Genomic DNA, 14850 nt, shown 5'->3' with positions numbered 1-14850 from the left:
TACCTTATTGACACACTGCATTAAAACAATATAACAAGAGTTACAATTCTTGTTTAACAGGTTAAAATAAAATATACACATGAAAAAAACTGATATTTTAGTACCAGATTATAGTACTGATGTTGATCTTTGAAATTCTCTAGGAACGAAACACGGTAAGAAAATGGGGGGGTGTCATCATTATAGTTGCTACATTTTCATTGGGGCTTTAAATTCCTGGTTCAAGGAAACAATGAAAAATTTCTGATACTACAGTAAGCAAGACCATCTATAGTTTGCTAAATAGCAAATCTGCCTCAATTTATAACAGGAATATTTACAATTGGGAATCTATCCTGAAAAGTAGCTGAATGGTGCTATCATTCCAGCTTTATATGGAAGGTGTAATGTGATGAAAACAATTATTATGAAGGTATTATGCTAGCAGATTGTTTTGCAAAATTGTTTTACAAGGTCATGATCGTACAATAGCTGATAAAAGTTTTGTTTTACATACCATTATTACTATATCTACATGAGAAAGATGATCAAATGTGTATTGATATATTAACAACTTTTGATAAGAAGAAAAGACATTGGTTATTTTATATAGAACATATTTGAGATAATGGTAAATTATATAATAATATTAAATCTATGTATGACCACATGAAGTGCTGTGAAACTTAAGGGTTCTTATTTAAATCACGTGAATGTAGTGTTGGTATAAGGCAAGGAGATGCAATGCCCCCCCATACTATTTACAATTTTCACAGTGGATTCTAAAAGTACTTTACTTTAACAGTGGAGTAATATTTGCATATTTATGATAAAAAATGTTTCTTCAATAATACCTACCTGGACATAATATGAATACAGAGGTGAGATGGCAGTGATCCGTAATGGACAGCGCTTTAGACCACTCGGCCACTCAGGGCCCTGGACATAATATGAATACACCCTTCCAAACTCCATGCAGTCATATCCTACTAATGACAGAGCATGTCCAGCAGTAAGTGTAAACCCTATATCCAAAGGGAAGATCACTCTGCTTGATTCACACCAATGATGACAGACAAATTTTAGCTTTTATAGCTAAAATCTTAGCTTAGGAGGTCTGGATTTCCAAGATAATGTATTACGATTGGATAAAGTATTTGAAAAGAAAAGGATAAATGTTTACTGTGAGAAAGAACACACGAGTGATAGTTAATAATTCCACCTATATGTCATTACTATTCAAAATCATATTTTACAGATCTAAATGGAAATCATCAAACTGAAAACCAATTTTTCCTAGTAAAATGTTTCTTCGAAAATACTTATCCAATGTCTAAGGAGAAATTCCACTACTTCGCGAATCCAGCCCACCCAGATACAACTTTTAGCTAAAGGGAGCTAGAGTTGTCTGCCAGCCTATTTGGCAGCTGGACAGAGTTATATCCCCTTACATATAATACTTGGCGGCACAGTGTAAGAATACCCCAGTTATTACTTCTTTACATGCCAAGAAGCATGCTCTCATCATGACAGAAAGCTATGTGGAAGATATACACTACAAGTTCAAGGAGTTTTTCACTTCTAAGGAACATGTAACTCCATCTATATTTCCAATGTTTTCTCTCTTTCTATCCACACTTTGTCATCACACATTTAGGTACTTTCATGTGGAGCCTAAGCAACTTCACAGTCAGTTTGTGCTATATTTATTTTATACATACAAGTCTCTATTGGTCACAATATGTTAAATTCCCTCTCAAACCTTTGTATAACAGTTGCTTATCCCTTATAGTTTTGACTGCAGTGCCTATCACCTGAACTATGCAATGCATGCCATCAGAAGTCAATTCTAGAATTCATCATATTCCAGTGATTCGAAGAAAAGATAATAGAGACTTGGCAAAAATCTTGATTCTGATACTGTATCACCTATGACAGATTTAAAAAACCAAACAAATGCTAATTTTGAACATTTACTGACAATTAAATGAAGTACTTACCAATAACTAAAATGTTATTCAACTGTTCTACACCATCTATCTTGGCTAAGAGCTGATTTACAACCGTGTCATGGACACCTGTATTTCCTGCCTGTAACATACACAAAAGCAAACACAATATAGGGAACTATTTAGGATCTCATTAATCATAATACTTTGGTACAACCTAATTTTTACATGTGAAATTTCCTTAAATATTTGATGAAGTTTTATTATCAAACAGGTTTAATTAATATTAAAAACTTATTAACAATTGGATCATGTCATAAATATGTTGTATATTTTGCCTGATAGAACCATGTAGTATTTTATATGTGATCCATTCTAGAAATGATGACATTGGTATTCAGATCTTATGAATCAAAATAATTTGATACAACCTAATTTCTGAAATTTTCTTAAATATTTTATGTATAGTTTTATTACCAAACAGGTTTAATATCAAACTCCTATTAACAAATGGGTCCTGTCATAACAAAGTGGTATGTTTTAAGTGACAGAATCATGTAGTATTACATGGGATCCACCCTAGAGATCATGACATTGGTATCATACAACTGTGTCTGGTTGGTAACTTTGTGGCTTACTTTCAGCTTATTGATTTCTAAGTGATTTCAAATGCAAAATATATCTCCAAATTATTTACCTTTTGTTTAAATTCATTTTCAGCACATGCTATGCAATACATGACAGCCAATATAACTGGTGGATGAAGAACCCAAGAAAACACTAGCAAGAATCACTGACCCATGGTAAGTTACAGGCACGCTTTTTCACATAACCACACTTGTTGATATGAGACTTCAAGCCCACACAGGCAGATGTGAGACAACAGTGATTGGTAAAGACAAGTGCTTTAGACAACTCAGCCACATGGAACCCCACCAAAATTATAATCATCATCTTCATCATCAGTCCCTTAGTCTGGTAGACCATTGGTGCACTGAACAACCAGCTTCCTCCATTCCTCTAGATTTGTCATCTTTCTCAGTGAGTTGCTCAATGTCAAGCCTGTCCACTCTTGAATGTTTTCTTCCCACCTCTTTCTCTGCCTGCCTCTCTTTTTTCTTCCTTGTAGAGTGCCTCGCAGGATTGTCTTGGCATAGAGAAATATGGAGATCACCAGTGAGTGCATTAGTCGAACCTCTGAACTGAGTGCAATCTTCTTGTCGTTACAGATGGGCTTCAGTTTTGTCAGTGCTGCTGTTGTCTGTGCAATCCTGGAGAGTACTTCGGGCTTCGATCCTTCATCTGTTACAGTTGCCCCCAAATACTTGAAGCTGTGGACTGTTTCTAGCTTTGTACCTTGGATCCTGATGTCAGTGGTGATGCCCTTGGTGTTGGTTGTCATCATTTTGGTCTTCTCTGCAATGATTTCCATGCTCTAGGCTGCAGAGTTTTGTCAAGGCCCTATACTAAGCTAGCTAGTTCTTGCTCATTTCCTGCTAGTCCATCAATGTCGTTAGCAAAACGTAAGTTGGTAATTGTTCTGTCTCCGATGCTGACCGTCCCTTCATGCTTTTCAAGCGCGTCTGCCATGATTCCCTCCAGAAAGATGCTGAATATTGTGGGAGAGAGCAGACAGCCTTGTCTGACTCCAACTGTCATTCTGAACCAGTCTCCTATGCTGCCATTGAAGTATACAGCACTGGTGGCCTTATCATAGAGGTGCTCTATTACTGTGATGAGGTTAGCATTGACGTTGTACAGTCTCATAGTCGCCCACAAGGCTGCATGCCCTACTCTGTCAAATGCCTTCTTCAAATCCATGAAGATGTGGTAAAATCTTGCTGATGTTGGAGGTACTTCTCACACAATATCCTGAGGCTGAAGATCTGCTCTGTTGCGCTGCACCCTGCCCGCTCCTTGGCAATGATCTTTTCAGCCTATGGCTTTAGTTTGTTCAGCAGTATCCTTAACATGACTTTGCTTGGATGGCTCATAAGTCTGATTGTACAGTAGTTTTGACACTGTTGCAAATTGCCTTTCTTGGGGAGGGTGATGATCAGTGATTGGGTCCATGGCAATGCCATACTCCTGTTTGCCAGATCTTGTTGCAGCTATTTGTGAGGGCACTAATCACCAAGTTAGAGGAAATCAGCTGTGCTCAGGTCTGGAGAGGGTTGAGGTCTGCCAAGTGGCAGCTGCCCTAGACTCAACACACGAAAAACAACAACAATTACCCATCCCATACCAGCTCGGTCATCACCCAATTCAATAAGGGGCATGCACCATGGTGGAGGTGGAAAGTATATGACTGGTGCTCAAAGCAGCAAGATTCGTGTCAGGAACAACATCATCACTGGTACTGGCAGTGCGAGAACACTGACAGCAAACTGGAAAGCTTGAGGAGCTTATGTACGAAATAACAGATACCACTGGAACATCTTAGGACTCTGTGAGATACAATGGAAGAACACTAAAGAAACTACTTTGGAAAGCCACAAACTGTACTTCAGTGGCAGAGAAGACAAACATGAGCAGGGAGTTGGGCTCCTTGTACACAAGGACAGCATGAGTACTGTCATGGGATGTCGGCCAGTCTCCAGCTGGCTCATCACCATCTGCCTCAGGGCAACTCCATTCATCATCACCATAATACAGGCATACGCCCAACATCAGACAATGATGATGCGGATGTGGACAACTTCTACGACCATCTACAAGACATTATGGATGAAACATTGAAGACATTCTGGTTGTGCAACCGAATGCCAAGATAGGCGAGAACGCTTGCATGAACTGGAATGGAACATGTGGGTGCTGCTGCAATGCACAGATGAATGAGAGAGGTCTGAGGCTCCTGGAATTCGCTACTTACAAAAACCTTATGCAGGCAAACACCTTTGGCCAACACAAAGTATCCAGCAGATGGACATGGCACAGCCCAAGCAAAGACCATCACAGTCAGATCAACTACATCATGGTGAAGAGGTATGTACAGTCAAGAGTAAACATCGCCAAGACTAAAGCTTTCCCGGAGCAGACATAGGAAGTGACCATATCTGGTGATGATGACCTTCTGGCTACATCTAAAGAAGGTCAAGAAAGAGAGCCACACAAGCATAAAATTTGATCTCGAGAAATTGAAGGATCCCAAAGTAGCAAAAGCCTTCTGGCCAATGATTGGTGGGATATTTGCACTGCTCACCATCCTCGATGCTGACAATACTGACATGGACACTTTGAACACCACCTTCAATAGAGCAACAACTGAAACAGCCAGCGAGATCCTTGGTATACCTCACCCAGTTAAGAAGCCCTGGGTCACAGCTGAGGTCCTGAACCTGTGTGACAAGAGGAGGGAAATGAAGAAGAAAAAGAACAATACAGAAGGAGCAGATCAGTACAAGGCAGTCAACCGGGAAGTCCAGGAAAGCATAAATAAAGCAAAAGATAACTGGATCAAAGAACAGTCCAAAGACAGTGGTGGAAACTTCAAAAGGAACAACAGCAGGAAAGCATACAAACTGGTCCAAGTTCTAACAAGCACAAAACAGCGGTGGGTTACTTCCTTAAAGGACAAAGACAGAAACTGCCTCATAGAAGAAAAAGATATTCTGGAAAGATGGACAGAGTACTGCGCAGAATTTTACAACCACTGAACCACAATAGATCCAGAGGAACTGAGCATCCCTCCAGCAACTAATGACAACCACCCTATCCTACATGAAGAAGTAGAAGCCACAGTCAGATCGCTGAAAAAGAGGAAGTCAGCTGGAGTGGACAACATCCATTCATAACTGACCCAAGCTTGGGGAGAAGCAATGATTAGTTCCCTCACATAAAACTGTGATATGCATAAACAAATACTTGTGGTAACATACAGACCATGTATAAATTTAGGAATTTGTGCTAGAATAAATTAATATGTAATATTTCTGGTGTCATTGTTATGAAACTATTCTGGGCTTTTATTCTTTAAAAAAAGTGGACACCTAATGTTCTGGATACAACACTTGAAACCTGATGTCCTGGATACAACAGCTGAAAACTAATATCCTGGATACAAAAGTGGAAACTTAATGTCCTGGATACAACAGTTGAAAACTAATGTCCTCGACATAACAGTGAAACCTAATGTCCTGGATACAACAGTTGAAACCTAATGTCCTGGATACAACAGTTGAAACCTAATGTCATGGATACAACAGTTGAAAACTAATGTCATGGATACAACAGTTGAAACCTAATGTCCTGGATACAACAGTTGAAACCTAATGTCATGGATACAACAGTTGAAAACTAATGTCATGGATACAACAGTCGAAACCTAATGTCCTCGATACAACAGTCGAAACCTAATGTCCTGGATACAACAGTGGAAACCTAATGTCATGCATACAGCAGTGCAAATCAAATTTTATGGATACAGTTGAACCAAAAAATATTAAGCAATGGAGCACAATATGCACACATTTCCAAAATTCAACAATTCCACCACCTCTACTGTCAGACATTACTCCAAAGCCTCCATTAAACTCAATCTTCAATGCTTAACCCACTACTATTTGACAACAAAATATCTATCTGACTGGCTTAGAGTTTTTCATGCTAAAATAACAGCCAAATTAAAAACAACAACCAAGAGTCTAGCGCTGAAGACATATTTCTTCCAAAGCCCTTATCTCTAATACATTACAGTACATTATGTGCAACTATGATGATAATGCAATGATAGACAGTGAGACAACGCATTTTCAACATTAAGCCAAAAGTAGTACAAGCCCCAAAACAAATCAAAATTTCATCACACACTATTCGTTGCAATCTTATTTTGGTATGTTGGTTGTTTCAGTATTTCCTCTGATCATAATTGGTGGATTTCTCTGTCAGAAATACATCTTATACTAGACATCAATCCAGGTCAGCTGTCTCAACCCTGAAACTGGATTGGGTGAAGAGGGCAATTCATCACGAGACAACGCCAGTGTGTTATATAACATTAACCGAAACCAATTAACTGTTGTAAAATCTGAAGAGGCTTTACAGGCATCACCGGTGTATTTCTTAATGTATACTGGGCCTGTCTTACATAATATTAGCTTGATTACTGTAGCCAAGTAAACATGTACTTAGTAAAGGCCATTTGCATCAAACTACCACTACATAATAATTGCAAGTATTTTTTTAAAACATTAATTGTAACTTTTTAGTTTTTCTGTAATAGAAACATTCAGATTAGTGCAGTAAAAAGTGCCCAAGGTACCCCAGACCTTACAGAACATTAAAAATTACTGATCTGATGACCCAACTTCTACAGACTGTGCAGAAATTATTTTTGAAAATAGATAAAGGTGTCCCAACTTGTATCACGTTTCACAACATAGCCATTAAGGTATATATTTTTGCAGTTGACTATAGTTTATATCAGTTGTTGTTGTGGGGTTTAACGCCATTTTTCAGCACACGATAGGCTATACATGGTGGCCAGTATAACTGGTGGAGGAAGAACGCTGGAAAACCCCAGAAAGAAACACTGACCCACGAGAAGCTACTGGCAAGCTTTCTCACATACCCACATTGGCTGAATCTGAGACTAGTTTATATCAGAGTATATACAGTAGTTAAGATGAACCCCATATAACAAATAAACAAATCCTTCATCACTTTGTCTTGCTGGCAAACAGTACAAGGACATAGAGTAGAGAATTTTCAAAAAATTTCCATAAAACTTTATATATTTGATGTTGATGACCATGCTGCACCTGCTGCTGAACAAGCCATATGCTCTGCCTTGGTCTATAGTTAATGCAGGTAAGAAAATAAAATTTACATCAACAAAATTGTATTGATATAGACCATTATTAATTGAATAATGACTGGACAATTATAACCATCTTATAAGCCAAAACCATGAGGTTATCTTAAAACATCCAAAAAATGCCTTACCACAGAACCTCTTGTTTTGCAAATGGCATCGATCTCATCAAAGATGATTATGTGCAGGCCGCTCATTGGACCACACTGAAAAGAAATGGAAATGAATAACAACAAAAATCACAAAAAAGGCTATTACTACCCATCATAAATAAAAAACAAAATTTTATCTCAAATGACCTTAATCAGTAATAATTTGATCTGATATTATTTCGAATAATACAAGACACAATCAGATCTCCAGTCACAACACCAATAAGGTGCTGTCCTTCCATAAGTGAAATGTAACAATGAAGTTGATAAAACTTGGTGTGTAGAACTTAAATAAAATAAATAAATAAATAAAGTGGAAATGTTTTCTGAAGCCAAAAATGACAACTGTAGTGCCAGTGAACTTGACTTTTGATCTCTGAACCCAAAAATCAATAGGGAAGTGACCTCCATGCAAGTGAATACTACCTACTAATAAAGTCTGATGAAAATCAGGCAAAGGAAACTCAACTTTATCATGCACAATGATAATTCAGAACTTCAGTTCCAAAGACCTTGACCTAGGACACAGCAGCCACCTATTCTATGGTTTCTATATCTATTCATGTTTATGTCTGAGAAGACAACAGCACAGGAAACTAAATTTATATGTGGAAAATACATTGTCTACAGACAAACATGGTCAGAGGGATAAGAAACAGAATCTATGTGAATGCTGGAATCATGAAATCAGAAACAATAACAACTACAGGAATATATCAGAAATCTTAGACAAATATGCAAATATTGAATTGAAAGTGAGACAACAGGAATACATAATAAAGCTTAGTCAAATATGCACTTGTTAATCCATTTATCCATGCACTTATGGATATTTACTTTCTTATTGCCTCACCTATCAAGATGGTCAATGTATGCAAAAGTGTAAGTAAACGTGGTTGATAAACAAAACACCAAACAGGCAATTTTACCAAATCTTAATTTTGTTTGCTTTTTATGTGCATTTCGTTTTCATCCTGTTTTCATTCCTATTGTATTGTTTAACTTTATGCTTCTATCATTTCTTGTTTATGGCCTCAGAAATGCATTCAGATATTTTATTTATCACGATCATCTATCATTTTCATTCATTCACTCATCTGGAATTAAATGTAATGCATTTATTTCAGTTGTGCTTTCCATTCTTCAGAGTGTTGAAAGGAGAGCTCTAGTGCTGTCTTTTCTTCATTTGCCATTTCTCATTCATCTTTCTGCAAGCATTTGTATAACTTCCTTGACGCATGCTTCAAGCGACAACATAATGCTTGTTCCAGGTCTAATGTGCCAATCAAATTTAGTTTAACAACCATTCATGTCAAGCTAAAACACCAAATATTAAATGGTTGCCTACCTGAAATAAGACTGATGTCACTACCAGTGCTATGAGATCTCTACCAGTGCACAACTTACATCATGCTAAGCACTTTCAGGATTAAGTGTCCTATAAAAATTGTATACAATACAGAGTACTTGTTTATAAGCACGGCATGAAACTAATTTGTGGAAGTGCTCACGCATCACTGCTCTCCAACTGCATGAATTCGAACAAATTTTGCATGCTGTTCACATACTTGATGTTTTACATATTTTGAATAGCAATTTTTAAACATTCACTAAAGAACGATTCTGATGATTTCACTTACTCTCTAGAGCTATTCTAGAATACGGAATAAATTCTCAAGTGGAAATTAAATTTACTGTTAGTACATTTAACCAATTCAAAACTACAGGAAATTCCCTACAGACAATGAAATCATATTTTATATACAATGATTTCATGTAAAGGCACAATCAAAACATTAATTATAAGTCAATGCAGCCTACTTGTGACTTTGTACTGCATAAATGGAGAACAAAATTTCTTATTTTAATTCCAGAGGCTTTAGCAAAACCTTTATATAAAAAATATTTTTTGCTGCATGTGGAAATAGTATGTCTATCTCTGTATATCTTTAATCTTACCCTTTTTTCTTCATCCTCAGCATCAGCAAACAGTTTACGAATGTTAGCCTCAGATTCACCAACATACTTGTCCAGAATCTGGGGACCATTCACAATCTTTGGCTCTCTAGCATTCAGCATCTTTCCGATTTGTCTATAAGATGAACATATACAGACATATGCAAAATAAATAAAGTTAACTGAATAAGGAAAACAAGTTCTTTTGTTTTAAGTTTCTGAAATTCCATATCTTTTAAAATCTTTCAGGGATATTGTGATGCCCAACACATTTCATCTATCTTTGCCTCTTCTCGTTAATGTCTGGTACCAAAATGTCAGATCAAATTAACACCTACCACATATACTTACATAAAAGTCTGGTCAGACTGCAAGCAACATAGACCCTAATATGCCAGTGCATTATGCAATGACTAATCAGGCTGTAAGCTGACTGTTCCACACAAACTGGCAGATCTGGTTTTCTGCATAGTTTGCAGTCAGCTCTGACTTAGAGACAGATGTATATCTTCTGTCACTAAAAAGGGTTCATAAAATCAAAATACTAAAAATATTTGAATAAACAATACTTTGTTTTCTGTTGAAGAAACTTTCATATATGCAGTCATATCAGGAAGACAAATAATATTTGTGACAAAATAGTTGCAACTCATGATCATTAAGCAGAGAGACAGGTAAAACAATATATGTACAAAACAGGGGGAGGTAAAACAATATATGTACAAAACAGGGGGAGGTAAGGCAATAGATGTACAAAACAGGGGGAGGTAAGGCAATATATGTACACGACAAGGGTATCTGTAAAGTGTATCAGACTCGTTGTTGCAGAATCTCCCTATACAAAACCAGTATTTCACATTGAAAACAATTTCAGAAAATAAGGAACATTTTAAAATTCAATTTATGAACCATTAAATTGAATCAATATTGTGTAACTATGTGGTGCAATTTTATTCAACAAAGTCCAATATTTTGAAGATTTTATCATTTATATCCTTATATTTTATATAGATTTCATGAAATGTCTGCATAATTAACTTTTTGTTGCTTCATCTACTACTTCATCGTTACACTTATCTGGAATGGTTTATCTCCTAAGGATTTTCTTCATTTTATCATCTTAAACTTGCTTTATCTGGATTAGTCAATTAGTCACACAAAATATGAATACTGAATGACCCCAGACCCTAATGAAAGGGGATAAAACTCATATCTTTTCTAAATTAAGAACTTTTCTCGTCAGAGACAGCTTCAATTCACAGACAAAAATAAATGATGATATCAATCTATACCTATCACAAAAGCTGACTTCCATTTCTGCTGCAATGACACAACTACTTTTTCAACCAGCCAGTAAACAAACTGCTTTGACCATGTACCCTAATGATAAAATCTGCCTCACTTTTGAATTTGATGTAGTTAAGTTTTATTATCAACATGACTGGAATATGAAGAGTCTAAGAAAAGTCTGCATATGATATTCCTTTATCTGAACAATGACTTCCTCATGAAGCAAAAGACTGAGTGGTCACTGCTGTGGATACCTGCCAGTAACCACTAAAGTCAGGAAGAAACCACTGTTTGGTTAGGAAACACTGATACACTGATTATGTAGGACAGATGACTGTTACATTCAGGAAATTTATACTGGAAAATTGTCCGGGGAAAATCAAAATTGCTGCTGTGAACAAGTAACTGCTGAGGAAAGGTGACACTGGGTCAGATTAGACTGTGCTTCTATTTAGAAAAATTTGATCTATAATTGCAGTTTGTATTTTGGTACACTACATATCTATAAGCCTTCATGAATAAGTTAAATAATTAACATCAATCAACAAGTATAGTTTGACAAAATGACTATGCTGAGGGTGTGATTTTAATATTCTCAGTTGTTGGTTTTATTATCTCTTCTTGGATACTAGAGTTGACAAGAAATACACCATGCATTGTTTGTGTTTTGAATTCAGTATGCATCTGATCCAAAACTTTGAATAGAGACACAATAATGACTAATTACTTTTAAAGACTTCAGAATTAGCCCTTTTAAAATTAGACATGCCCAAATGAAGCATTCAAGAGTACATTACTATATGGATTTTTTCTGGTTATAAATGCTTGAATCTAACTGGTCAATGAAAAGAAATAGAATTTATCACTAATGATGGGTGGATACAGAAAAATTCAAACCTGTGAGAAAAACTTATCTGTTTGGGACCAAGGTAATGTATGCATGTATTCATAGCTTATCCCACAGGTTAGAATTTTCATCTCTCTGTCAAACATTTTTATTATTTTTCTTTTCTTTTGTTTTTTGTTCTTATCTTCCCAACAATCTAAAATTATGTGAAAACACTTGACTGTGGTGAAAAGAAATCCACAATGTTTTCATAAAAGAAATGACCTGATCACAGCTGACAAACAAAGTTATCAATGCATCAACAAAATAGTGCTAAATGTCAATGATTACTAACATAATTGAATGAATAATGATAATTTCACTGCAAAAGTATCAACAAATCTTCCAATTTGATGTGAGAAACTGACTGAGATAAAATCAGGGTCAAAATGTGGTTCCCTGTTGTGTGCTGGTCACATGCTTATTGCTTATTCATCCCATGAAAGACAAGATTTTCTAACACAGCTAAACTATGTAATATTTATATCCTGTTGCAAAAAAAGTTTCCCCCGTTTGCACAGCTGAAACCATCTTGTTACATACCTTGCCATGAGAGTCTTGCCAGTACCTGGAGGGCCAAATAACAGGATTCCTTTTACATGTTTCATACCTGTAAAATAATAATAATAAGAAGAAGAAGAAGAATAAGAATAGCAACAAAACAATACAGTGATCACATACTATAAATCCCATCATTTTAGAGTGTTGCCCTCTAAGAATGTAGATTGATCCCATTATCTTGCTCTAATTTTATTCCAATATGGAAACTTGACATATTTCATTGATTTCAGTTTTTGGTTGTTAAAACTAATCAGTTTTCACATCAATGTTACTGAAACATGAATCACTTATATGGTCTTTTTTAAGGCTCCCATGAATAGCACCATTAGGACGGACCACCACCACCATCATGTTGAGTTAGAGCCAGTAATTGTGTATTCGTGAGTCACTATATTCAAATGTATTTACTACAGTGCTCAGGATTTTCAAAATTCTGGGTTCCCATGAGTAAATTCTAGGACTTTTCCATGACTTAAGATATATTTTCCATGGCCTCTGGTTTCATGTCCCTCACCAACACACATTTTCCACATTAACCATGGAATACAAAGGAGCTGATCATAATTCTTTAATAAAAGGTGCATTCTTGATTATAAGACAAGCCCCACATTAACAAATTAAAGAAATGTTATGCTATGCAAGCAATGTTCAATTATTAAACCCATCCCCAATTTTTCTGTGACATGATGCAACTGGCCACCTGGCCAGTAAAGTAAAGAATCCCAATTGCCCAAGAATACACCATGGTAGCCAACTCAGAAACTCAGACTGATCTAGTGATAGATTCGAACCCACACCCTACTGGTCGAGAACTCACCACTAACCATTGAGCAAATGCAGCTCTTGCTCCAACTGTCCACTATTATGACAATCAGGAGAGTGCATAAGGATTATTCTACAGTCACAATCCCAAAATGGGTTTGGATCAATATACAGACCTATGAACAAACAAATGTAAAAGTGTACAACAGTATACAAAATATGCTACCGTCCTCCACTAAAATATCAATAATCCCCCTACAATTTAAAAAAATTGGTACTATGAATATTGAAATCAATGCTGTGACTTTCATTTAACACATTTTTGTTGAATGTTTTGGACCCCATACCTAGCTGTTCAACAACTTCCGGTGGAAACACCCTTGATGCAAATGCCCGCCTAAAAATGGCAGAGAACTCTTTATCCAGTCCACCAATACCCATTTTGTTGAAGTCCCAGTCTGGATTGATGATTGATTGGTACTGCTGCTTTCTGAAAATTTCAAAAAAATTCAAACTTAGTATACTCCATCACTCATAGGATCTATATTTATCCAATCATAAGCCAATGTTAATGAGAGTCCCAGGCCTAGGCTTGATGCTAGCCCCACCCCCTACTTTAGCAAACTTTTGACAAGTATTTACCAAACTGTTGAATACAAGTCCACTCACAACTTTCTGAGAACAAGTAATGCTGTTCCCCCAAGCTTATCACACAAGAAATATTATAAGTGTTTGCCTTAGAATTTCATCTTTACATACTTCCATAGACTTATACAATAAACAATATACAGTTTTAAAGCAGCCAATCAGACTTATTTATTCAAACTTGGCAGAGAACGGAATCAAAAAATTGCAATTAGAAACTTTAAATGTGAAAATATCCAAACTTATATTAATCTGCATACAATTTATCATTGCTAGTAAAAGTTTTATTTCTCCAACACATTGTCCAATTGAGGTTTTATGTCGATTTGATTGGAAAACTGAAATGCAAAAGTAACATGAATTTATTTATTTCCATGGGAATCAATTTTTGCAATGTTGGCAGAATAATATATTTTCATTGGTACTTAATGGCATTGTATTAAGTCTTTACATTCATGGTGTCAAAAATCAATGAAATTAAGTAGCTCATGAAAACTCGTGATATCACAATTATGACTTACAAGTCCAATGAATTTTATTCAAAATTCCATATATTAATTAAAATGCATAAGTGAAGAATTTTAGAAAGTGGAAACTGGCTCTTAGGCACTGTAATGCAGTGTGATTTGAAAAGTTTTAGCAACAATCAAAATTAAACATTCTGTCTTTCATTCCTTGGTGTTTAAAATATTATATTAATGTAAACATAATGTTCTTGATTCCTTGGTGCTTCAAACAGAAGACTGTAAACAAGAGGACCAAGAACAGTACAGTAAACATTTGCTCTGAGTTCAATAGACCTCTATGTAGGTAACATAAATTTGTATGCATCAAGTGTCTGTAAAGTAAAACTATTTT

At 36.0% G+C, this 14850-nt stretch overlaps 1 protein-coding gene across 3 annotated transcripts in view; it reads right to left on the bottom strand.

Moving 5' to 3' along the window:
* Window positions 1-14850, bottom strand: part of LOC149790598 (vesicle-fusing ATPase-like) — a 97785-nt gene that overhangs the window by 43299 nt on the left and 39636 nt on the right. For all 3 annotated transcript variants that reach the window (XM_089972698.1, XM_089972697.1, XM_089972699.1), the window contains 5 exons: window positions 13695-13837; window positions 12568-12634; window positions 9852-9984; window positions 7872-7946; window positions 1980-2070 (listed from right to left, as the gene is read on the bottom strand). In XM_089972698.1, the coding sequence (XP_089828824.1) occupies window positions 1980-2070; window positions 7872-7946; window positions 9852-9984; window positions 12568-12634; window positions 13695-13837 (509 nt within the window). The remainder of the gene's footprint in view (window positions 1-1979; window positions 2071-7871; window positions 7947-9851; window positions 9985-12567; window positions 12635-13694; window positions 13838-14850) is intronic.

The sequence above is a fragment of the Sinohyriopsis cumingii genome, chromosome 10, assembly GCF_028554795.1.
Source record: "Sinohyriopsis cumingii isolate HCF-2022 chromosome 10, ASM2855479v2, whole genome shotgun sequence".
In the NCBI taxonomy this organism is placed as follows: Eukaryota; Metazoa; Mollusca; class Bivalvia; order Unionida; family Unionidae; genus Sinohyriopsis; species Sinohyriopsis cumingii.
The sequence above is the reverse complement of the archived record's forward strand: the minus strand, read 5'-3'. Positions and strand labels throughout refer to the sequence as shown.